Source organism: Micromys minutus, assembly GCF_963924665.1.
Source record: "Micromys minutus genome assembly, chromosome: 21".
In the NCBI taxonomy this organism is placed as follows: Eukaryota; Metazoa; Chordata; class Mammalia; order Rodentia; family Muridae; genus Micromys; species Micromys minutus.
In genome coordinates, this window is record NC_137956.1 from 39,071,888 (window position 1) to 39,096,261 (window position 24,374).

General features: G+C 44.7%; 4 protein-coding genes across 7 annotated transcripts in view; 3 read left to right on the plus strand and 1 right to left on the minus strand.

Annotated features, from left to right (window-relative positions):
* The first annotated feature begins 720 nt into the window (after positions 1 to 720).
* Positions 721 to 5,707, plus strand: NICN1 (nicolin 1, tubulin polyglutamylase complex subunit). The gene is made up of 6 exons (XM_080934795.1): positions 721 to 919; positions 2,553 to 2,729; positions 3,133 to 3,246; positions 3,676 to 3,747; positions 4,137 to 4,241; positions 4,316 to 5,707. The coding sequence occupies exons 1-6, from the start codon at positions 788 to 790 to the stop codon at positions 4,355 to 4,357; spliced, it is 642 nt and encodes a 213-aa protein (XP_080790921.1). The 5' UTR covers positions 721 to 787; the 3' UTR covers positions 4,358 to 5,707.
* A 416-nt stretch (positions 5,708 to 6,123) lies between these two features.
* AMT (aminomethyltransferase) lies at positions 6,124 to 10,855 on the plus strand. Its single transcript, XM_080934939.1, has 9 exons — positions 6,124 to 6,233; positions 6,336 to 6,503; positions 6,935 to 7,015; positions 7,795 to 7,926; positions 8,396 to 8,474; positions 8,762 to 8,907; positions 9,311 to 9,491; positions 9,830 to 9,985; positions 10,085 to 10,855. The coding sequence occupies exons 1-9, from the start codon at positions 6,144 to 6,146 to the stop codon at positions 10,261 to 10,263; spliced, it is 1,212 nt and encodes a 403-aa protein (XP_080791065.1). The 5' UTR covers positions 6,124 to 6,143; the 3' UTR covers positions 10,264 to 10,855.
* Positions 10,856 to 11,289: 434 nt separating this feature from the next.
* On the minus strand, positions 11,290 to 14,787 carry TCTA (T cell leukemia translocation altered). 4 transcript variants are annotated; one of them, XM_080934942.1, is made up of 3 exons: positions 14,063 to 14,787; positions 12,432 to 12,614; positions 11,290 to 11,577 (listed from the first exon to the last, which is right to left on the minus strand). In XM_080934942.1, the coding sequence occupies exons 1-2, from the start codon at positions 14,283 to 14,285 to the stop codon at positions 12,442 to 12,444; spliced, it is 396 nt and encodes a 131-aa protein (XP_080791068.1). In that variant the 5' UTR covers positions 14,286 to 14,787; the 3' UTR covers positions 11,290 to 11,577; positions 12,432 to 12,441. The 4 variants fall into 4 exon arrangements, with proteins under 4 accessions (XP_080791068.1, XP_080791067.1, XP_080791070.1 ...); XM_080934944.1 differs by lacking the exon at positions 11,290 to 11,577 and adding an exon at positions 13,679 to 13,733 and having other exon boundaries at positions 12,438 to 12,614; XM_080934943.1 differs by lacking the exon at positions 11,290 to 11,577 and adding an exon at positions 13,679 to 13,781 and having other exon boundaries at positions 12,438 to 12,614.
* RHOA (ras homolog family member A) overlaps positions 14,750 to 24,374 on the plus strand; it is a 31,200-nt gene continuing 21,575 nt past the window's right edge. The window contains exons 1-2 of the mRNA XM_080934940.1: positions 14,750 to 14,892; positions 23,695 to 23,769. The gene's annotated coding sequence lies outside the window, so the exon portion shown is untranslated. The remainder of the gene's footprint in view (positions 14,893 to 23,694; positions 23,770 to 24,374) is intronic.

The window sequence follows — 24,374 nt, forward strand, 5'->3', positions numbered from 1 at the left end:
GTATTTTTAATATAAAACAAATGTTCCAAGGCCAGGAGAGGGTGCCAAATCCCTTAGGTCTGAAACTGCAGACGGTTGTACCCAGATGGATTTTTTAAAAGGTTTGTTTGTTTGTTTGTTTATTATATAAGCACATTATAGCTGTCTTCAGACAGATCAGAAAAGGGCATCAGATTTTATTACAGATGGTTGAGTCACCATGTGGTTGCTGGAATTTTAACTCGGGACCTCCGAGAGAGCAGTCAGTGCTCTTAACCACTGAGCCATCTCTCCAGCCCACTCAGATTTATCTTGTGCTGTAATAGAGAGACAGTTTCTTTGTGTAACAACAACCTTGGCTGTCCTGGAACTCTCTCTATAGACCAGGCTGGCCCCGAACTCAAGAGTCCCGCCTGCCTCTGTCTTCCAGGTGCTGGGATTAAAAGCGAGCATCACTAAGTGTCTGATTGTTTTATACATTTTAACCTAACAAAGTAGCAGAATTTAAAGGAGGTTAAAGCCAGCCCAAAGCATTCTGGATCCCTTGGATAAAGAACGGCTCAACGGTTGCCCGTAGCAGCCTGGGCGGGGCTTACCGACGCGAGGGTGATTGGTTGAAGAAAAACTTCCGCTGGCGTTTCCTACTCTTGACCCGCCCTGAGCATCGGTGATTGGCTGGACTGTTACAAGCGTTATGTCGCCTGGGAATTGTAGTTCTTTTGGTTGATAGGCGACACCAATAAGGGCAAATGGTTGGATGGAAACTGTCTGTTAGCGGTGATTTCGCTTGGTTGTAGCCTCCCAAATCATGTCTCGTGTGTTGGTGCCCTGCCATGTGAAAAGCACCGTAGCCCTGCAAGTGGGCGACATGAGGACCTCCCAAGGTCGGCCTGGCGTGCTGGTCGTTGATGTCACTTTTCCCAACATCGCGCCTTTTGAGGTGAGCAACCCCGATAGACGCGATCCAGCTTCTGGGCGGGGAATATCTAGCAACTTGGGCGTTTCCTAGGCATTTGCACAGCCTCTACCGTGACTCTTGCTTTTGCAAACTGGCCCTATTCAGAAGCATTTACAGTCTTTATTAATAGACTTTATCAAATAGACAGACTAGTGTTTCCCGTCCTATCCTCTTCAGCATCTCTTCCAGGTGCCCAGGATATCTCTAGAAACCTCAGTACAAGTGAGAGGGTATTTGATTTTGGCCATAGCTGGGATCGTTAAATAATGATGCAAACCTACTCATTATAATGCACCTGCCACATCTAGGTCCTCCTAGTGACTTGTTTCTAATCCCTAGTTGGACTTCCATCTCAGCTGACAAGGCATTGCATGACCTCAACACAGGACAAAGCCTACCTCTAATGGCATAGCATTCTTTCTTCACCCACTCTCTTGGCCCTACATGCTTTGTGTTACAGTATGTTGTTCTCTCCCAAGATGTTGCTTACCATGGGCTAGGGGAACCTAATTAATTCATCTGACTCTGGAAAATATGAATTAGTGTGTTTGAGGTGGATCTTTGACATCTATATTTTATTTACTTATTTAGTAATTTTATATTTTAAAGGTTTATTTTAAATTTATGCATGTTGTGTTTGCATGTATCCTTATATATCTTGTACATGCCTGGTACTAGTAGAGGCCAGAAGAAGGTCCCGAATCCCCTGGAACTGGGGTTATAAACAGCTGTAAAGTGCCATGTAGGTGCTGGGAACCAAACCTAGTTCTCTGCAAGAGCACCAAGTGCTCTTAGTTGCTGAGCCATCTCTCTAGTCCTGATATCTGTGTTTTGTTTGTTTGGTTTGGTTTTGAGTTCTATAGGTGATTCTGGTGTGCATCCAGTGATGGAAACTAACTGTTCTGGCAGTTGGTACTATAGGCTGCCCAGCCCACTGGCTCCCCATCCCCTTACAGTGCACTGCCCTACTATTATTCTTATTCTGGTCTAAGTCTGCTAATTCTGAGAGAAAGGTGGTGGTGGTGGTGGGGAGAACCTCTGCTATTACCAGGATGAATGACATATTAGATTCTCAAATTCTCTCACTCTGGCACTTTTTAAAAATATACTACTCTTGGGAGGGGTGTGGATCTTAGAAATCTCAGGGTGGCCAAGAATAGCTGAGGCTTATCATGAACTTCTGATCCTCCTGCCTCTACTTCCCAAACCCTGAGATTACAGGTATACATCACACACCTGGTTTATGCAGTACTGAGCATCCAGCATAGAACTTCAAACATGCTAGACAAGGCAAGCACTGAACCAGCTGAGCCACACCCTCAGCCCAATATTTATTACCTTACCTATCTTCCCTGGTCCACTTAGCAAGCTCATTCTTATTCATGTTTCCCATGTCCATTATTCTGCTTTCTTTGGGGTTAAGGTTCTGACCTCTGACACCATTCCAGGTATGTTGGGATGGTTTGTTTGCATGACTTACAGATCTATGAGCACTTTTAGGAAAACAACGTTGTGTTTGGGCCCCAGTAATTGTTGAATTGGCTAGCAAAAGTATACATTGCAAAAGGATGTATCACTGGGCCTCATTTCTTATGGTGGGTCCTGTGTATTCTAGTTGCAGGAGATCACGTTTAAGAATTACTACACAGCTTTTTTGAGCATCCGTGTTCGTCAGCAAACCTCAATGCACACACCAGCCAAGTGGGTAACTTGTCTGCGGGACTACTGTTTGATGTCTGACCCACACAGTGAGGAGGGAGCCCAGGAGTATGTATCACTGTTCAAGCACCAGGTCAGCCGGGCCTCAGCATGGCCAGGGAATCCTAGATGAGGACTCCCTGCCTATGGAGTGGACTTTGGAGGGGCCACTGTTCTGTCCTTCATAAATGCTTGGAGAAGCATCTGGTTTTACCTTAGATTGGGAGGTTCTTGGTAAATGAGCTGGGTCTTCAGTGGGCCTTTAAAAAAAAAAGTATTTGTTTTTTGGAAAAAAAATTTTTTTATTATTTATTTATTTATCTACTTATTGAGACAGAGTTTCTCCATGTATCCCTGGCTATCCTGGAACTTGCTTTGTAGAACAGGCTGGCCTTGAACTCAGAGAAAGGAACTGCCTGCCTCTGCCCAGTGCTAGAATTGAAATTGGGCACCACCACCTCCTGCTCAGTGGGTCCTTCTGTGTGTCTGTTTGTCAGATGCTGTGTGACATGACCCGAGTGCTGGAGCTGCGTCTGATCCTGCGGCAGCCATCACCACTATGGCTGTCTTTCACAGTGGAGGAGCTGCAAATCTACCAGCAGGGACCAAAGGCAAGTGGCTCTCTGAAACCCACTGGCTAGCCTTTGACCTTACAAGCTAGCTCGGGCTAGGAGAGATGGGGCACTGGGGTGGGTCACAGGCAAGGATGGCGAGATTCCGAGGGAAGCCTTCATGGAAGCTGGAGCGTGGAGGTGTGGATGCAGGAGTTCATGATCAAAGGTGAGGTTCTGTGTCAGCATCCCCTGACCTTTGAGACTACCCACTCCTTGTAGGTGCTGGGATGTACTTTTGTTGCTTATGCTTCTGGGTTCCCCTTCTGCATAACTGGAGAGTTTAGTAATCTGAGGGGCCCTTTGATGTTATATGGTTCTGAGCATGGATTTCCCAGGGTCTTAGGCTCAAGGATCCTTTTCTTTACTCTCAGGTGCTAGTGCTCTTAGATTCTGCCGCATTTACGTCAGTATATCTTTGCTTTGCAGAGCCCCTCCTTGGCGTTTCCCAAGTGGCTTTCCCACCCAGTGTCCAATGAGCAGCCTATTCCCCACCTTGAGGTAAGTGGGTATTAACCACATATGCATGGTTTTAATGTCCAGAGCACAAACAAGTGGGCCTCTGGCTATCCTGGGGCTGCCTGGGGATGTAGCTCAGTGCTAGAATACTTAACTAGTATGCACAAAGTCCTGGGCTTGATTCCCAACACCACAGACTTTTGAGACTGGACCCAGAACCAGTTCATTGTCTTCTTGGGTGCTCTGTGGGCGTTGAGTCATCCTCATTCCTGGTTTAATCACGGATCTTGTTTAATGACTATCAGGCCATAACTGTTCTGTAAGTTATCCGGGAATGTTACTGGTTTTGTCTGGAGTGCCCCATTCTTTTATATCTCTAAGAACATGTCTGGGGAGAGATTCATGACCACTGTCCCTTCTTTCTGGAGCAGGGTCTCCCAGACCCCAGCAGAGTCTCCTCTGAGGTGCAGCAGATGTGGGCATTGACAGAGATGATTCGGGCTAGTCATACTTCCACGAGGATCGGCCGCTTTGACGTGAGTGATGGTGTTCCTCTGCCTGGCTTACATTGCTTTGAGCAGCTCAGCACTGATGGTGTCTTCTGTTGTAGGTCGATGGCTGTTATGATCTGAATTTACTCTCCTACACGTGAGCAGCAGCTTCTACTTGAGACATTGGCCTTCTGTGCCCACCTAGGTGGGGTTTGGCCACCAGAGGCCGAAGCATCCCTGTGCATCCAAGTTCTATCTGGGCAAAATCTACAGATTGGGAATTCTTGACACCCATCCAGTTGTTTTAGCGTGAATTCCTAGTGGGGGCTCTTTCTGTCTTTGACTGTCTGTCATGTAAATTCAGTCTCTTCCTCTCAGAATCCACCAGTTCTAGTTAGAATCCTTGAGCTCCTCTTGCCTGTCCTGCTACCACCCCTTCTCCCTCCCATTGCTGAGATAAACCTGTCACTGTAGCCTAGGAAGCCACTGCTGTTTTGACACCCACGGACTTGGGAAGCTTGAGGAAGACACACTCTCTATTCATTCCCCTGCTTCTGCTAGTAGCTTTTGTTCTTTTGTATTATATCCTCGAGAGAAAAAAAAATGTCCTAGGGCCAGGCATCGCACATGCCTTTCATCTCCGCATTCTATGAGTTCAAGGCCAGCCTGGTCTACACAGTAAATCCCAGGCCAATCAGGGCTACATAGTGAGACTCCATATTAAAAAAAAAGAAAGAATGAATGAAAGAAAGAAAAGAAGAAAGAAAATAGTCCCCTTTGAAATTGTCTGCTACCAGCCTAGGAGGTGAAGATGAAGGAACTTGAGCGCTTAAGTCCCTATGCTGGCTCCTGAAAGTGTCCTGTGTCAGTTCTGGGCAGGTGCTGTTGGCACAGTGGGGGCTGGAGAATGGACCCTCCCTCCAGCCTGTTTGTCATCAGACTCAGCGTGAAGCACATCCGTGATCCCAGTCCTTTCTTTTAGTTGTTTCTGCCCATCATGCTCAGGGTGATGAGAGAGCAACCCTGGGGGAGTGTATCCAAGTGAATGTCGCCACACTGATACTCACTGAGGCTGAGACCCTCCATTGCCCCGGAGCAATCACTGAATGAAGAAGACTGCTGCTTTTTCCTGCGATCAGATTCTGTTTCCCCTCTAGTTCTTCCTGGCTTTGTCCCTGGGAACTATTATTAAGCCATGCTGCAAGGTGTCTCAGAGCTGGAAAGTTGGACAGGAATATGTACAACCATTTTCTGGGAAGGTCTGGCTACCTTTGGTAGCTACTCTGCATTCTTGCAGTCAGCCCTCCTGAAGGTAGTTTAAGCCCCACTTCATTTTTTTTCCCCCTGAAAGGAACACACCGTAGTGCTGTGTTCAGGAAACAATGGTTCTCAGTACACGTTACTAAAGAGGATTCTGAGGTGGCAGGAGACTATGCATAATTCACAGCTGTGTTCCTAACTTCCCAGAACTGGAGCTACCAAGATCAATAAATACTTGTGGAATACCTGACTGTGTTGGCTGCTTGTGCCTAGCAGGAGAGCTAGAGACCACTATAAAAGGCTAGGCCGCAAGGGTATTGTGCCTGCCCCTGCCCCGAGGGCCAAACTGATTGCTCCACCTCCCACTGCTATTTGACCTGAATGTGTGATTCAGGCTTTTCAGCTCTTTGGAGAACTTTAACCTTCTGGAGGCAGGGATTTCTGGTTCTAGGCAGCCTATTCTGCTCTGAACTGCGTGGCTTGCTTTGATTAGTTTGAGGAAGAGCCTGAGGCTATCGGGAGTCAGTCAAGGTTTTAAATCCCGGCCTGCCCTATGGGCTTCCCGCCCCCTTTGCATCCCCTGCGGACTAGGAAAGACCTGTCCAAGCTGGGGTTTGGACTACATCTCCCAGCGTGCCTGGCAGAGTAGTGGCCTTAGTGTGCCGGCTGCACCAGTTGCGGGTGACAATGCAGCGAACAGTCAGTGTGGTAGCCTCTCTGGGTTTTCGCCTGCAGACACAAGCCTTGGTCCAGAGTCGCCCATTCAGTTCTGTACAGGTGGGATAAAGGGTGCTGGAGTTTGTTACTGGTCTTGGAGGGTGGGGGAAGGAAGCTGATGGTGAATGGGGCCCTGGTGGCATTAAGTCTGGCTGTCCACAGGATGGAATCCGCAGGACTCCACTTTATGACTTCCACCTTGCCCATGGAGGGAAAATGGTGGCGTTTGCAGGGTGGAGTTTGCCTGTGCAATACCGGGATAGTCATGTTGATTCACACCTGCACTCACGCCGGCATTGCTCTCTCTTCGATGTGTCCCACATGCTACAGGTGAGTCAGGGATGATCGGGCCTTCTTCCCTGTCTACAGTACTGTACTCTGCAGCTTCATTTGAGGATATCCTAAAGTGTTAGGGACTCTAGAGGGCTGATTCAGGAGATCTTCTGATGATGTATCTTTGATCTCTCCTGCCTGCTCCTGTGGTGTGTTTTAATGTTTGCTAGAGCGGACGGTTTGGAAATTGGTTGGGTATCTCAGTAAGGTGTTAGGTCCCCTTGAATTCTTAGACTTTGCTCAGTCACACTGAGGCTGGGAGGGACATAGGAATTGAGAAGATGGGACCTCTGCCCTCTCCAGAACCAAGAGATTAGTCAGTCACTTCTGAGCAGACGGACTGTTGTGGGAGGGTGGTGAACGTTTGCCTTGCAGCCTTTTAGATTACAGATATTGCAGTGGCCTGGGGCTTTCCCTTTGTCCCCTAGACCAAGATATTTGGCTGCGACCGAGTGAAGCTGATGGAGAGCATAGTGGTTGGAGACATCGCAGAACTAAGGCCTAACCAGGTGGGCCCATTTTATTTCTGCTGGATGGGTGTTTTTAGTCACGAGCCAGTCCTTGCTCAAGTGTAAGAGGCACAAAGATAGGCCATATGCAGCCTTTCAGGGCTTGTTATTCTTGATGGAGTCTTAGAATCTTTTCCAGATATTCAGCCAGCTTTGGAGAAGAACTATCCCAGCCTTACTCCATTGGGTTGGGAGGCCAGTTTACATTCCCTGACCTCTCATGCTGCCCATACCTTTGCTAATTTAAAGTGTGGTCCTTAAACCCGGAGCCTCTCCATCTTCTAGGCATTTGCTCTGGACCTGCTGAGCCAGAACCTTGGTATTGCCTGAAGGGGTTCATGTGACCTAGAAGTCTTACAGTTTTTTGTTTTTTTTTAAAACACATTGCTGGAGCATGTGGTGAGAGCCTGTGATGTCATGAAGTTGTTTTTTTTTTTTTTTTTTGAAGCTTTTAGCCTTGGCATATGGGTGGAGTTACCTGGGTGGGGTGAAGCAGTAGTTCTCAGGTCTCAGAGTGAATATGAAATGGGTTTCTAAGAACCGAGAAAGTGAGGGAGCTGAGGTCCTGCTAGTCTGAGGAGACCCCTAAAATGGGAGGGGTGAGGGTTTACCTGACAGATGAAGATGGAAGGCCCTAGCCTTGAGCCTTACCTTGTTCCTTCTACCCAGGACTGTGTGCATGAGTATGTGGTAGCTGAATGGATTTAAGTATGTTTGTGATTCATACTTGTCTCCAGCTTCCTGGACCTGGAGACCAAGGATGTTCTGTTTACTCATAGGGAATGCTATCTCTGTTTACCAACGAAGCTGGTGGCATCTTAGACGACTTGATAGTGACCAATACTTCTGAGGGGCACCTGTATGTGGTATCCAATGCTGGCTGCCGGGACAAGGACTTGGCTCTCATGCAGGTACAGCTGCTGCACTTTTATTCTTGGTGCTTTGTGTTATTTGTTTATAAAGAAGATCTCAGTGTAGATAGGGGCTCAGAAAATGACTCTGAATAGAGAGATGGCTCAGCAGTTAAGAGCACCGACTGCTCTTCCAGAGGTCCTGAGTTCAACTCCCAGCCACCACATGGTGGCTCACAACCATCTGTAATGGGATCTGATGCTCTCTTCTGAAGACAGCTCATATATATTAAATAAATAAATCTTTTTTTTTTTTTTTTTTTTTTTTTAAAAAGAACAGTCAATAGACTGAAGAGCAGGCCCTCCCTGGTACACACGAGTTTGGGGATGGGGACTCGAGGAGGTGGGGAGACAAAGCTCACCCTGAAATGAATATCCTGTGGTGAGGGGAAGGGTCTGCAACGTCCAGTCTATAGTAGGAGCTCAACAATGGTTGCAGACACTGATGTGTTTCTGTTTTCTGTTTCAGGACAAGGTTAAGGAGTTCCAGGACAGGGGCAGTGATGTAGGCCTGGAGGTGGTAGATAATGCCCTGTTAGCTCTGCAAGGTGAGAGTGCCAGGTTGGAGCTAGACCAGCCCTTGCCTTCCTGCCTTTCTTTTCATGGAGGCTATAGAGGAAGGTATGGATGGCCTGCTATCTGTACGCCACAATTCCAAAGTTAACCATTGCTTTTCTCCTTTCACCTCTGCAAGGCTGTCCATGGGCTAGGGACAAGGGCGTTCTCTCTCCACTTGCAGATTTAAGCTTGCTTGTGACCTGTTCTGCTTTCTAAATGAGGGCTATAGTCCAGGGGGTGTTAGGTCCAACTCCCTTGGTTATTTTCTTTGGGCTAGGACCCACTGCAGCACAGGTGTTGCAGGCTGGGGTGACAGAGGATATGAGGAAACTGCCCTTCATGACCAGTGCTGTGATGGAAGTGTTCGGTGTGCCTGGCTGTCGTGTGACCCGCTGTGGCTACACAGGAGAAGATGGTGTTGAGGTATGTCAAAAAGTAGCTAATCTACATGGTATTACATCCCTGAGCAGGATGATCTTAATTCAGGATTGTTAGTGAATTCCATAGTGAATTCCAGGCTAACCAAGACTATATAATGAGAGTCTATCGTGAAGGAAACCAAGGCAAAACAAAACTAAGACAACACAAGTATTGTTGTAAAGCTTTGATCAGATAGTACCTGCTTATAATCCCAGAACTTGGGAAACAGAAACAGTAGAATCATAAGTTACAGACCAACCTTGGCTGACTTGTCTCAGAAAGAGGGACAGGAGTAGGAAAAATGGGAGATACACTGCAGTGGCAGTTTTACTCCTACATGACCGGAAGTGATCAAAGTGTATAGGGTTCAAGACACTGCCCATCTGCTCTCTCTTCCTTTGTGCAGATATCAGTGCCAGCAACAGGAGCAGTCCACTTGGCAACTGCTCTGCTGAAAAACCCAGAGGTGAAGCTGGCAGGACTAGCAGCCCGAGATAGCCTACGCCTGGAGGCAGGCCTCTGTCTGTATGGGAAGGACATCGATGAACATACCACACCGGTGGAGGGCAGCCTCAGCTGGACACTGGGTGAGCTGGGCTAGCATTCAAGGGGTCCTGAGAGCTAGAATACCCTTTAATAAAACCAGCTAGCCCACGACTATTCCTAAGGTCATACAGGCTGGAAGTGGCTTAGCCTTGCTGTACTTTCAGTCCCTGAAGGTGCTATTGTGGCTTTGCCCATTATAAACTGAGGATCCTACATATGGCTTCCAGAGGGTGATGGCTGGTTGACCTACTGTAATTCAGGGGAAGAATACAGCTCATGTGATGCTTGATGGATGTACTTGGGGGTGTTAGTAATAAAAGACTCCCTGGGTTAGGGCTTCTGTGGACTATGGCATACAATCTGGTGTGTTATGTTCCAGGAAAGCGCCGCCGAATTGCTATGGACTTCCCAGGAGCACAAATCATTGTTCCCCAGCTGAAGGGTGAGGTGCAGCGGAGACGTGTGGGGTTGATATGTGAAGGGGCTCCAATGAGAGCACACAGTCCTATTTTGAACACAGAAGGCACTGTGATTGGTAAGTGGTCCAAGATGGGGACAACTGGCTGGCTGGATGTCTAGGATAAGGATGTTGAGCTGGCGGAATGATGTTAACTTATGTCCTATGCCTGGACAGGTACAGTGACCAGTGGCTGCCCTTCACCCAGTCTGAAGAAGAATGTGGCGATGGGTTACGTGGCATTCAAGTACAGTCGGCCAGGGACCCAGCTGCTGGTGGAAGTTCGGCGAAAGCAGCAAATGGCGGTGGTTAGCAAAATGCCCTTTGTGCCCACGAACTACTACACTCTTAAGTGAAGATGGCCCTTGGAAAAGCCCGTCCTCCAGGAGTGTTTCTCTAGAGGGCTTTCCATAGGGCTTAGTCAGATCAGTGGAGCAGAACTCTCAGGGTGGAAGCTGAATGAGGTTTGCTGGGTCGGCCTAAGGTTGGAGAGAGAATTTCATCTGAGCTCCTTTCCTTATAAGCCATTCCAAGTTTAGGGCCCAATTTTGAAATGACGAATCACCATACTTAATGTCCTATTTTAGTCCAGTCCAACTAACCTTAATCTGCCTGGTGCTGGGTATGGAACAAAGGTCTGCCTTTGCGTGGAGGGCAACACCTGTTCACCTACCTCACTATGGTTTCTCTAATTCCAAAGGACTATTACTGTGGGCAGTGTGGGCTTAGGTACCTTCTCCACTTGGCTTTCCATGAATGCATACTGCCTTGCCTTAGAAATGACTCCTGACTCCGTGTTGGCTGAGGTTGTTTCTGTGTAGGGATAGCTAAGCAAACATGGGACTCATCCTTCCACATTCCCTAGTTAACCCAGCCTGCTGCACAGTAAAGACAGCAGGTTTAGAACTTAGGCTGTTGTCAATAATTATACTTTACTAACTCTTAAAAAAAAAATAAAATTTCTTTCCTTCTTACTTGCCATGGTCTCTAGCTTTCTTGTTCTCTGGTCACTGGATTTCTGCAGTGTAGGACAGGCTCTGAGTAGCATCTCCTTGAAAGGGGCCAGGTATATGAGAGCTAACAGGAATACAGAAGTGGTATGCTGGCATATCCCTGTAATCCTAGTACTTGTGAGTTGGAGACAAGAGTATTTTGAGTTCAGGGTCATTTTCAGCTATATACTGAATTGAAAGCCAGCTTGGAAAACATGAGACACTAACTCAGCTCCCCCAATCTCTCCTACTTTCAAGTCCCCAAAAAACTAATGGGATATTACCCCTGCTGAGCAGCTTACCACCACACAAGTGAGCTGGTACCACTTCTTCACCTCTGCAAATTGCTGTATGTTGGATCCTAAGGGAATATTCTCAAGATCCCTTAGCAGTTGCCCATGTGTACACAACACTTGTTTTGTTTGAATAACCACACCACTGATGTACTTCTGTGTTTAATATGCCACATCTTCAGTTGCTCCTGGGGTGGAATGTGAGACCTTGACTCTTGTAGTGATGTCAATAGGTGGGCATGGGGCTGTGAAGAACATCTTTCTGCCACACAGATGACATCTCTGGAGTAGGTACATGCGCACGAGCAGCTCAGTACAGTTTCACCTATAGTACACCTGCTACAAAGTCTCTGCAGGCAATGGCTGCCAGATGGCTATGTGACATCTAACAAAGAGACAGTGGACACCTGAGGTAGCTAGTAGCCCAGCAGAGACAGGAGTACAACCATTAGAGGAGACAGATCCAGGACCACAATGCTTCTAGAAACCATAGTGTTTTCAGGAAGTGTTTTCATGGGGACACTGACCATCTACCCCCCTGGAACCTCTTCTGACCCACAGTGAAAGGGCCTAGAACTACCTGGCTTATGGCTCACTCTTACTGATATTCCTAGGGGCTAAAATGATGCTGGTGGACTCTCAGGACTAGGCCCTTCTCAAGATGGGAAGTAAAAGGCAGCAGGGCACAATGAAATCATTGCACTAACTGTTTAGAACCTCCCTAGGAGGGGGCAAATACAGACCACAAAAGCCTGTGGGTACTTAAGTGGAGAAACTGGCCAATACCAGGGGCTCTTAGTGAGATGCCTCTCAGGAACTTGCCCTCAAAAAGAACAGAGAAATAAGTCAGTTGGGAAATGATAACTTCTTCTGCCCGCCTCAGACCTGGAAAATTTTAGCTGGGCCAGGGAGGAACAGGTTTGGTGCCCTAATACAGGATTAGCTGGCCTTTTGCCTACAAAGCAAAACCAAGGAAATCAGGGCCTATGGGAGAACAAACTTTCCTTCTAAATCTCAGAACTGGCCAATGTCAAGATTTCTCTTAGAAAGATCATATCCCCAAAGGGATAAGTAAGTCAGGAAAAAGCCAAGGTGAGAAAAGGGACTACTGACCTCCTCAACCAAAATGTTTCTCAGCTATGACCCTTGACAAGAAGTCTTTCCCTTGGTTAGAGACAAACTTCACCTGCCCAGTACCTGAAGCTGTTGGAGGCAAGGCTGAGGGCAGTGGAGGCTCACCCTGGAAGCATCATGGTACTCCAGTTCCCCAACCCCAAGCCCTCTGCAGTTGTCCATGGGGTCTGGACAGCAGCAAGAAACAGCACAGGAGCCAGCAGACCCAGCTGTGTCTCTGGAGACCCTTCTGCTGCTGCCTTCCCTTATTCTCTGTGAGTTTTGAGAGCTTCATTTGCTGCCATTTCCCTGAAAGTAATGGAGAGAAGCAAGGTTATTTCATTGATAGCAGAATAGTCCCTGCATTGGTTCTTCCTTAGCCCCTTTTGGCTAAGCTGGGCTCAGTACAGCTTGTAGTAGAATCTAGACTTTACTGATCTCTCATAGTTCTTGCTGGGTCTACCATTTTCCTGCCTTATAGTGTTTAGCTAAGACAGTGAGACCTTCCTAAACCATGTCTTACTTTCACTCTTTTGTTGTTTTCACTCTTGAAGCCCTTCGTATACTTGCCATAAGAAGAAAGTTATAAAGGCAAATTAGATTAGGCTGAATCAGCCTCTCAATTGTTCCATGGTCTTCTGTGCTCCAAGTTCACCATCACAGCCTGAGCTAGTCTCCTAAAGTTACATTTCCCTTGCTACTGGACCTTGTTTTATCCATTTTTTTCTTACACAGGATACTGTGCTGCTTTCCCTCTTTGACCTCAGCTTAGGTATCATAGGGGAAGAGGGTGCTCCCCCAACTCCTTTGAATCCGTACTTATTTCTCTTCTAAATCTCTTGCTTCCTCTGAGTTTGAGTGAGCAGAGTCTGAGTTGTCCTTGTTTTCAGGCCTACTGTGACCTCTGCCATCTGCTAGAAGCTCAGAGATTGGCTGAATGAAATGTCCTGATAAGTAAGCTGTTGTTTTTAGAGATTAGGAGGCTGACTTGATGAGGTCGTATGCTAAGAATAGAGACTGGTAGGCTGGAGGTAATAGCTCCTGTGGTACAGTACTTCCCTAGAATAGATGTTCTTGCTTTCCTAATCAGGGACTTCCCAACCAAGAGATTTGTTTCCAAAATACCTGCCACTTCATCTTTTTGAAATTATGGTAATACTACCATCCATCCCCACTGAATATGCTGATGAGAGGCTCTAAAGGCACTGGGAACCCCGACTGAAATCCTGAGCTCTACCTTTAGACTTGGAGGATTCTTGCAAAGGCCACTAAGCTGGTAAACTCACATCCTGAGAGTTCTCTTCCCTGTTACCAGCACTCGAGTGTTCTCTGCCTGTCAAGCATGGGGTTGGGATAGACAGAGATTTACTCACCATGAAGGGAAATGTGTGGAGCCATCAGGTGTGGATCCATTCTGGCCACCCAGACCTGGAGGCAGGAACACACCCAGAGCTGCAGGAGGCTGAGGGTGGGGATCTGAGCAGGGATTAGCCCAGGTCAGGGGCCACTGGTATAGCTTAATAGAGATTGAGGGGATACTAGGGACTAGTGCTATTGTCCAGTAAGGGTTTCGAGAAACAGTTACAACGTGATGATGGACAGAAGGGGCTTCTGGTGTAAAATGGTATGGGCTGTAAGTCTGGGTACAATGAGGCTCCTGGGGGACCAGTGGTAGTCTATGTGGACACAGGAGAACCCAATGGTAGTCTGGTGGTGGTAGGGACAGCTGGGCCAAGGAGGTTCGTAGGGAGCCTCACCTGGACGGTGATACAACCCGGTCACTGTGTTCCCGTAGAACCCCCACGCCAGCTGGATGCCCAGGAGACTTAACACCAACCACAGCAGGAGCAGCTTGAAGAGAGTCACTCGCATGTCCTGTGTCTCCCACTCCCGCAGAAACTCACTGCCCAGGGTGCCCAGAGCTCCAAGCACCGTGGCGGGCAAAGCTTGCAGAAACTGCCCAGCCCAAGGCTCCGCCATGACTGGCCAGCGCCCCACCGGGTGTACTGTCACCGTAGCCTTTACTGCGCAAGCGTATGTTCTTCCGGGGTTAGGCCTGTTAGTGCGCACGCGTAATATAAGGCAAGGAAGATCTACTTCGCTTGCGCGAAGTGTTGGCAGTTTGGGGAGGGGTTTTAAAACCGCGCAGGCGCGCCCAACCCCACCCTGCCTACTTAAGGATGAGTGATTCGGTGAGTATAAAATAGCAACTCGGTCTTTTATAGCCCCCGAGTTCCCGTGATGCTCCACGCGACTGCCATGATTGGTTAGGCGTCTCGCTTTTAGGGCGTGGATGCGCTCTTGAGCAATCGTGGCTGAACTGAGAGTGTGCGCGCGTGCGCGGGGCCGCGACTGGCGCCAGCTCGAGCCCGCAGGGCGCTCGGGGGCGCGCACGTCGCTCCCCGCCCTCCCGCCACCGCCCGCCCTCGTTCGCTCGCGCTCCCCGCCCGCCGCCCGCGGTTCTCCGTCGGTTCTCTCCTTAGCCCGCCGTCTCCCACGGAGCTTCTCGTCCTTGTCTCGGAGCTCGCGAACTCGCGGACAGGCGTCCTCAGCGCGAAAAGGCCGGATTCGGAGTCGTCGCTTTGAGGTGAGCAGAAGCATTCCCTCCAGCCGCCTCGGCTCTGGGGCCGGCTGGCCGGTTGGTCGGCCGGCACTTTTTCGGCCTCCGGCCGCTCGACTCCCCACGGTCACGACCCACCTGCTGCTCTCGGCCGGGCAGCCCCTGGCCCCGGCCCCTGACCTGGGGCCCCGCGCCCGAGGCGGCGGCCCCGCCCGCGCAGTCCCCGGAAGCGCGCCCCGCCGCCTCCAGTCCCCCTTCCCCCGCCCGGCCGGGCCTGGTGGAGCCCTAGCCGCCCGCCCTCCCCGTCGCTTCCTCTCAGGGCTGCGCCGGGCTGGGCGGGGGCTCCCGGCTGGCTCGCGACCTCACTGGGGTAGCCTGCCACTGCGAAGCGCGTGTGGCTGTCGGGAGTTGAAATAGGCAAGAAACTCTTTTACAACTCCATTTTGCTTTTTACACTGAACGTGGACCATTAATCACCACCGTTTTATACCGGGTGAAGACAGTGAGGCTTTGGGGTGGATTTTCTGTTTTCATTGCCGTATTATTGGAGATTGTGTAAGTAAAAGATTGTTTTGAACTCTTAGCGGATATGATTGTATGGGGGAAGGTATTTTCCAGTTGAAAAAACACAAGAATAATTTGGCGAGGTTGCATCAAAACCTGCATTTTTACATAAAGTTAATACTTCAACTAAGAATCACTATTCGTTCCCCTTTCAAGTTCGGTTTCATAAAATTGCATTCTTTGCTCACAAGTTGATTTTTTTTAAAGTTTGTTTAGTACCTTAAAATGGAAAATTTGACACCATTTTTTTTGCTGTTGTTGTTCCAGAATTGGTGCTACTTGTATTTTCTAATAGTCCTCACTAAATTTTGACCTGTTGGTTATTTATTTGGTTCTGTCTTCTGACATTCTTTTGAAATAAGTGCTTATTGCATATTTATATATAATGTTATATGTATATAATATATGTGTAATATACATTCCCAATGCAAATCTGGAAGGGGAGGGAAACTCATACTTTAGGATGCTGTATGTGGTGAGAATTTTTAGTCACTTAGTGTCACATACCCAAATGTGTATGTAACATGTGGAATGTTTGAGCATTTGACATAGTATTATTAAACTAAAAATATAAGGCTAGGCCTTAATATTGAAGACTTTGAGAAGTTGTTTGAAGGATTTCTCTAACAGTGACGTTTCTTAGGGACATAAGATATATGAAGCTTTTTTTCCTATTTTATTTTCCTTTTCGGTGTTCAAAATTAAACTCAAGGCTTGGGGCATAGTGAACAGGTGCTGTTATCACTGAGCTTTATTCCAACCCTATAACTTTGGATTAAAGTCTAGTGCTTAATTTACATAGCCTCTGTTCAAAAATCTACTGGAAGAGGAGAATAGGAACATATCCATTCTACTGTTTTTGTTTTTTTTTTTTTTTTGTTTTGTTTTTTTTTTTTTCTCCAATAGATGTAGTGTTTTAGACTGGGGGAAAAAACTTTAGGATTTACAAACCAGTTCCATTTGTAGATGTAGGAACTGAGCTTAGGAAGTTTTTCTCTTCTGTCTGTCTTGTCTGTCCGTCCTGAGAAAGGCTTACTACTCTGCAGAGAGAACAGTGGGTGTGGTAATAACAGAACCACCATTGGCCTAAGACTTAAAAAAAAGGACACTGGGTGTGACCTGAGACCTGGAACTTAATTTGTAGATGAAGCTGGCCTCTAATTTTCACAGTGCTTCTAGTTCTGTCTCTGGAGCAGTGCTAGGATCACTGGGTGTATGCCGCCATTCCTACTGAGACTTAAAATGTTTGAAGGTGAAACATTTAGTTAGACTAGAACTATTTTTTTTATGTTATTCTCCATGTACTGTCAGTTAAAATCAGGGGTTCCAGGCTACTTTCGGTTCTTTACTATGAAGATTGCACATGTTTGGGGAGGAGCTGGTCAATCCATTTACCAAACAAATTTTGTTTTTGTAAATAGTTCCTTTTGTTTAGGCTTTGCCTTTGAGTGTGTTAGTTTTCTTAAGGACCTGGGTTTTGAGAGTTTACTGTTAGCAAAGAAAGACAACATAATGAGGTCCAGCTAGAATGTTTTCAGGCCACTATAGGCCCTTTGACTCAGTTTTAAGTGGAATTGGTGAGTATCTGCATGCATCAAGTAAGCCATGGTTTGTACACATGTGTGAGTGGTTTTGTTAAGAGTGTTTTTATAGCTCTTATACTTTCTCTGCCTGCCATTAAATCCTTTTAAAAGTCCTTTTTTTGTTCTATTAGCGGTGTAAGTTATTAGAAGAGTAAAAACAGATTTTCAGATGCTTTTTAGTCTATAGGATGAAGTAGTAAGAAGAGGTTGAGTGAGAAAAGCCAAACTAGTCTTTTGATTTGTCCTTAAAGTGCCAAAAGATCAGTTAGCTTTGTTGAAAAACTAATTTAAGTTCAGTGGGTTTTTATTTATAGATAGTACAGTTAGTTCTATTGTATTATAGCTACTAGCAATGATGATAAAATGTGATAAATATTGAATGTGACAAACCTGTAATGAAACACTCCAGGAGGTAGGAAGATTGCAGACTTGAGGCCAGCCTAGGCTGTATAACAGAATCCTGTCTCAAACATAAAAATTGCTAATACTGTTCTTTCCTCTCAATACTTATATCTAGTGGAACTCAATTGTTACACCAAAGCATTAATAATTAACTGTATGTTACTTATCTGTCTTTGGTACTGGGAATTAGACCTAACTTTGATTCGTAGATATACTATTAGCCTCTATATCTTAACTGATTGGTTACTTTTCAGCCCAAGGCTTTAACCCAGAGCATCAGACGGGCTTGACAAGGGCTCTGCTACTGAAGTATGTTCCAAACCCTGATTTTTCTTTTGAGATAGAGTCTTATTACATTGTCAGGGTATGATCAAGAACTCATCTGCAGCCTAGCCTGGTCTTGAACTTTTAATCTTCCTCAGTCTCCCCAGTAACTGGGTTTATAGACATATGCTATCAGGCCCAACTATAACTTTGATAGATTGTTTGTATGTATGTTTGTATGTATGTGTGTATGTATGTATGTATGTATTTAATTTTGAGACAATTACACTCTAGGTGAGGCTAACTTGGAAACTTACATTGTGGCCCAGATTGGTCTTGAACTTGTAACAGCAGTTCTCCCTTAGCTTAGCCCTCCTTGAGTGCTGGGGTTGCAGGTATGAGCTTATAATATTAAAGTATGCATCTTACTTACTCTTAGTGTTTTGGTGACATTAGATATTTGTGACAATAAGTTTTGGAAGTAATTTGAATTATTGTAAAATCCCTATTTCTGGTGATTTGTTTGATTTCTGAGACAAGCTATGTCTAGCTTGGAGCATTGTAGTCCAGGTTGACCACATAGTTAATGGTCCTGCTTCAGTCTCTAGTGCAGGAAGTACAGGTGTGAGCCACCATCCTGGACTCATTTTTAACCTATGGTATTTTAAGTGAAGGTTTGTATATTCTTACTTATGTAGACCATGTGACATATGGTCACATGCTAGGCAATAAATAAAGCTGTTTATTCTGGGTGTTGGTTTCCATTTATTGGTGTTTGTATCAAATGAATCTGAATGCACTTAAATTTTTTCTTTTGACTGCGCCTTTTTAATACTAAGTGATTGAAGTATGAAATACAGGACTGTTAAAAGTTGTAACTAAACTGCAATTCATACCAAACTGGACTTGATTTGGGGAGAGGGGTTGGAGTATCTTTTGAGAAAGGTTTTTGCTAATAAAGCTATGTTGAGCTTAAAACTCATCCCAGTTGTTGGCTCCCACCTCCAAGTGCTGATATTACTAGTACCTGACATCACCACCCCCCACCTCCAGGGGGTAGATAGAGGAAATATTTTCGGATTTATTTATGATAGAATCTTAAAAATTAAATGCAGATAAGAGAACAAGCAGCTAATGAAAGAGTGGGAGGTAAAATGGGTTTAGAGAGAGACAGGCAGAAGGCTAGATGTTTAGGATTTGAGATATTCTTTGAGTTTTTTTTTTTTTTTTTCTGTGTGCATTTTTTGTTTTGTTTGCTTGTTTGTTTTATTCTTTTGGGGTTATTTTTTATTTTTGAGACAGAATTTCTCTTTGTAACTCTGTCTGTCCAGAAACTTGTTCTGTAGAGCGGTCTGGTTTCTAACTCAGATCCACTTGCCTCTGCCTCCTAAGTACTGGGATTAGGGAGTGTGGCACCATGCCTATCAGGTTGTTCTTTTTATTTGGAGCCCTAAAACTGTAGCTTATGCTGGCCTCTAGCTCCTGAGTTATAGACAAGAGCCACCAAGCCTTTGCCTGGCTTTGGTTGTTCTGAGGTAGGAGGTCTATCAGGCGTTATATTTGTTGTCTTGTTTTGAAGTTAGGGAATAATATGATCTGAAATTTTGTTTGAGAGACAGGGTCTTATGGAACTTGAGCTAAGCTGAAGCTATATAGCCAAGAATGACCTTGAACTTCTTGATCCTCCTGCTTCTAGTTCCCTGGTTTAGGCATTACAGGTATGAGTGTAACAATTTTTGGCTTTTTGTCTGGCTTAGAACCTTCTGATCCTTATCTCCTGAGAGGCTTGGGATTGCACTCAGAGTTACAGTTAACAACCTCTTTTTGTTGTTGTGGGTTTGCTTTTATTTTGTTTTTTAAGATAGAGGGGGATTTGGGTAGTCTGGAGTGATGACAGCTCAGCTGTTAAAGCAGGGTCCAGATTTGATTCACAGCATGCTCACATGGTGCCTCCCTGTCCTCTCTAATGCCAGTTCTAGGATATCTGACAGCCTTTGGCTTCCTTGGGCACCAAGCATGCAAGTGGTACACAGATATACATGTAGGCAAATCTGTATACATTAAAACAACAACAAAACTTTTACTAGCCTGACTGGTTTTACTACATGTTGTGATTCCAGATGTCAGAATGGCAGAAGCAGGAGGATTTTCCAAGTTTGAGGCCAGCTTCAGCTAGATATAGAAAAAAAACAAACAAAACCAAAGCTAGCAGGAAAAAAACCCAACAATTGATCTCAACTTGTTGCATACCTAAAATCACAGCTCTTGGGAAGTGATAGCAGAAGGGTCAGGATTTCAAGTTTGAGGCCACTGAGCCATTTCTCTTATCCCGAAGTCTTTGTGTGTATGTGTGTAAGTTCATGTTGTGCATGTGTGCCCATCCTTTCGGAGTCCAGGTTGACATTGAGTGTCTTTCTTCATTGCTTTCCACTTTTTTTTTTTTTTTTTTGAAACACTAAACATGCAGCTTATAATTGAGCTAGGCAGTCTGGCCAGGAAGTTTCAGGGATCCTCCTGAGTCACTCTTTCCAGGGCTGAGGTTACAGATGTACTGATGCCACCGTGCCCAAGTTTTACAAGTGTAGTGCAGATATGAGCTCAGGTCCTCAAACTTACCATGCAAGCCCTTTACCAAACAAGCCATCATCAATTTAAGGGTTTTTTTGTTGTTGTTTTGTTTCATTTCTAAGCAAGCAGCTGCTTTTCTGATTTTAATTTCCTTGATGAACCTGTCTTTAAAAGGAAATAATAGGGCCTGTCATGCCTGTCTTAGGGTTTCTATTGCTATGATGAAATCAGAGAACCAAAAGCAACTTGGAGAAAAGGGTTTATTTTATTTATTATCTTTTTAAAAGATCTATTTATTTATTTATTTATTTATTATAAGTATACCATAACCATCTTCAGACACATCAAAAGAACGCATCAGATCTCATTACAGATGGTTGTGAGCCACCATGTGGTTGCTGGGAATTGAACTCAGGACCTCTGGAAGAGCAGTCAGTGCTCTTGACCACTCAGCCATCTCTCCAACCTGAAAAGGGTTTATTTTAATTTGGCTTGAACATCTCAGTCCATTGAGGAAAACCAAGTCAGGAACTCAAACAGGGCAGGAACCTATAGTAAGGAGCTGATGCAGAGGCCATGGAAGAGTGGTGTTTACTGGCTTGCTGGGCCTGCTTTCTCATAGAACCTAGGACCACTAGTCCAGAGCTGGACTGTACCTGTCCTCATCAACTAAGAAAATGTCCAAGCTTGCCGGTAGCTGAATCTTCTAGAAGCATTTTCTCAAATGAGGCTTTCTGCTCTCTGATGAGTCTAGATTGTGTCAAGTTGACATAAAACTAGCCAGCACTAAAGTACTTGTAAAGTACTTGCTTATTGTGTATGAGGCCCTGAATTGGACTTCATTCAGCACTTCACTATTAATAAATAAAAGAAAATGCTATTTGATAAAGACAGTCATTAAAATGTTAAGTAGTCTAGGAAGTAAGATACAATGGTCACTGTAAAAGTCTTCTAACTTTAGGTGATTAAAGATTTTTATAATAGGGAGACTGGAGAGATGCTCAGTGGTTAAAGAGCACATACTGTTCTTGCAGTGGACCTGGAGTCAGTTCCTAGCTCCTATATGGTGGTTCACAAACATAACTCCAGTTCAAGGAGATCTGATGCTCTCCTTTGACCTCCAAGGACACCAAACACACACGTAATGCCCATATATAATTTCAGGAAAAATACTAATATATCTTAAGGATGGGGGAGATTTGCTTAACAACTAACAAAATGACTCAGTAAGGTAAAGATGTCTATACCACCAAGCCTGACCACTGAAATTTGAAATTCTGTCCCTAGAACCACATGTTGGAATTTAAGAGAGTCATTTCCTATATTTCCATCCTCTGACCTCTTCATGTGCACTGTAGCATTTGCTTCTGCACATGTGCATATGTATATTTGCACACATACACAAATAAATAAATGGGCCAAAAAGAAAAGAATATATTGTGATAAAATTTTGGAGTTGGATATGGTGGTTCACTTGTTTAATTCCAATATTTGGAAGGCAAAGGAATCCAAGTTCAAGGTTTTTCTTGTATATGTAGTGACAACCAGGGCTATGCAATGAGGCCCTGTTTCCAAAAAGAAACGCATAGCTCATAGGCTGGTTGAGGTATAGCAAGTAAAGCTACATGAACCTGACAATATGTGTTTGATTCCTGAGACCCATGTGATACAAGGAGGGAACAGATTCCCCCAAGTTGTCCTGACTACTTTCACCACACAATATAAATAAATGTAAAGTTTTTTCTTAGTTGGGAAAATCTGTATATAGACTTCATCTGTTTTAGTTTTAGGGGACATCAATTTTATTTGAAAAGTAAGATTGATTGTGTACATTTTTATTATGTTAAAAAAGGCCATGGTGACACCAGTGGAAATGCTAATATGGAAGGGGGAAATTTTTATGAGCTCACACTCAGAACTAAAGGCAAACAAATAATAGCTTCTCAGAGAACACTTAGACTCTCTATTGTATGTTCATTGCAGAGTGGCTATATTTATATATTTGTGCAGTGGAGGGGGAGAAGTGATGTGTATCTGGTTGTTGTTATTGATGTTGCTTTGAGACAGGTTTTCTATGTAGCTCTGGATGACCTGGAATTTACAATATAGACTATGTTATCCTGGAACTCAAAAGAGATCTACCCCCTCTGCCTCCTGAGTCTGACAGATATTATAGATATATGCCATTGTGCCAGGCCTTCAATTTTAAAAATGTGTATATATTTTATATACATGTATATTATAGTCATATATATGCATACACATATAAAATTTTTGTGGGGAGGTTTCAAGACAGGGTTTCTCTGTGTAGCCCTGGTAGTTTAGGAATTCCCTCTGTACACCAGGCTGCCCTCAAATTCACAAGAGATTCTCCCACCTCTGTTGGGATTAAAGGCATGGGCCACCATGCTTGGCTGAAAGTTATTTTTTTGCAGAAGGAGGTCATGGATGATATAAATGATAAATTTATATATGATATATAAATGATAATAGCTTTTACTTTGATACTAAGTTGAGCAGAAGCTCCAGTAAATCCAATATTTGGCTTCATCTTACCACTACAGTCAAGGAAAGTGTTGTTCCTAGAGGTGTAATGACCTTTGTACTGCTTTGTAAGAGGCACTAAAACTACCTTCATGTGGAATTCAGGTTACCACGGCAATCTTTGTGCTTGCATCTATTTGTGATGAGTCTGTGTTTATGATGAGTGTATGGTGGAAGTGGTTCGGTGTTGAGCACCAAATCAACTCTAGGATGATAAAAACAGCGAACAAAAACCAAATTGGTAGAATAGGTAGATTTCTGCAAAATTGGTGTGCATGGGTGAAGTGCAGGGAAAGGAACACACACAACTCATAAAACAGCAGTTTTCAACCTGTGGGTTATGACCCCTTTGGTAGACTTGTCTCTAAAATATTTACATTATGATTCATGACAGTAGCAAGAATACAGTTATATAGTAGAAACGAAATAATTTAATACTTGGGTCACCTCCGCATAAGGAACTGTATTAAAGGGTTGAAGCTTTAGGAAGATTGAGAACCAGTGGCATAAAGTGTTGAAAGATAGGTTATATATAGTTGTGTAGTGGCTAAGGATTATAGCAAAAAAATCTCAGTTTAAGGATGTAATTGAAGAGTATTTCAAATGCAGTTAAATACTGCTGTACATTTTCCTATCTCGATTAACATTTGCATTCTGTTTTTTTTTTTTTAAGATTTATTTATTTTATTTATATGAGTACACTGTAGCTGTCTTCAGACACAGCAGAAGAGGGCATCAGATCCCATTACAGATAGATGGTTGTGAGCCACGATGTGGTTGCTGGGAATTGAACCCATGACCTGTGGAAGAGCGGTCAGTGCTCTTAACCACTGAGCCATCTCTTCAACCCCCTAGGTTCTGTTTTTATCATAATAAAATGAACTTATATTTCTTATTTTTATAGCCTTGCATCTGAGAAGTTCCAGGTACTTAGTACATCTGCGTCCCAGAACCTGCGTGTTTTTAGCACCTTCGTAAGGTATGTAAATATTTCTTCCTGCATTTTCTTTTTCTCATATTGAGAGATTATTAATACAAAATCAGTGGAAATAATTGATTCTCTTGTTCTCTAATCTTGAAGGCCTCTGAATTTTTTCTCTTACTTGTTTTGTGTGTGCACGTGTGTGCATATGCTTGTGGAGATTAGAGGACAGCTGTGCAAGTCAGTTCTCCCCTTCTATAAAGTGGGTACCAGGAACTGAATTAAGGACATCAGGCTTGGCAGCAAGGACCTTTATCTGATGAACTATCTTGGCCAGCCTCGTTTTCTTTTACATTTGTTGGTTTGTGTTTTGGGGAGAAATGTGGTAGTCAGAGGACAACTTAGAAGAGTTGGTCCTCTCCTTCCATCTTGTGGGTTCTAGGATCTAAAGAAGGTGGTCAGCCTTGATAGCAGTCATCTTAACCCACAGACATCTTGATTCATGGGCCTGTCACCTGCTTGCCTTTTTTTTTTTTTAAAGGATCTTACGTAGGTTAGGATGATCATGAACTCGATTTTTCTGCTTTGACTGCCTATCAGTGAATGAATCTTGTTGCTGGTTTTGGTTAACTTTGAAATCTCTGTTATGGTAAGAAGGATGT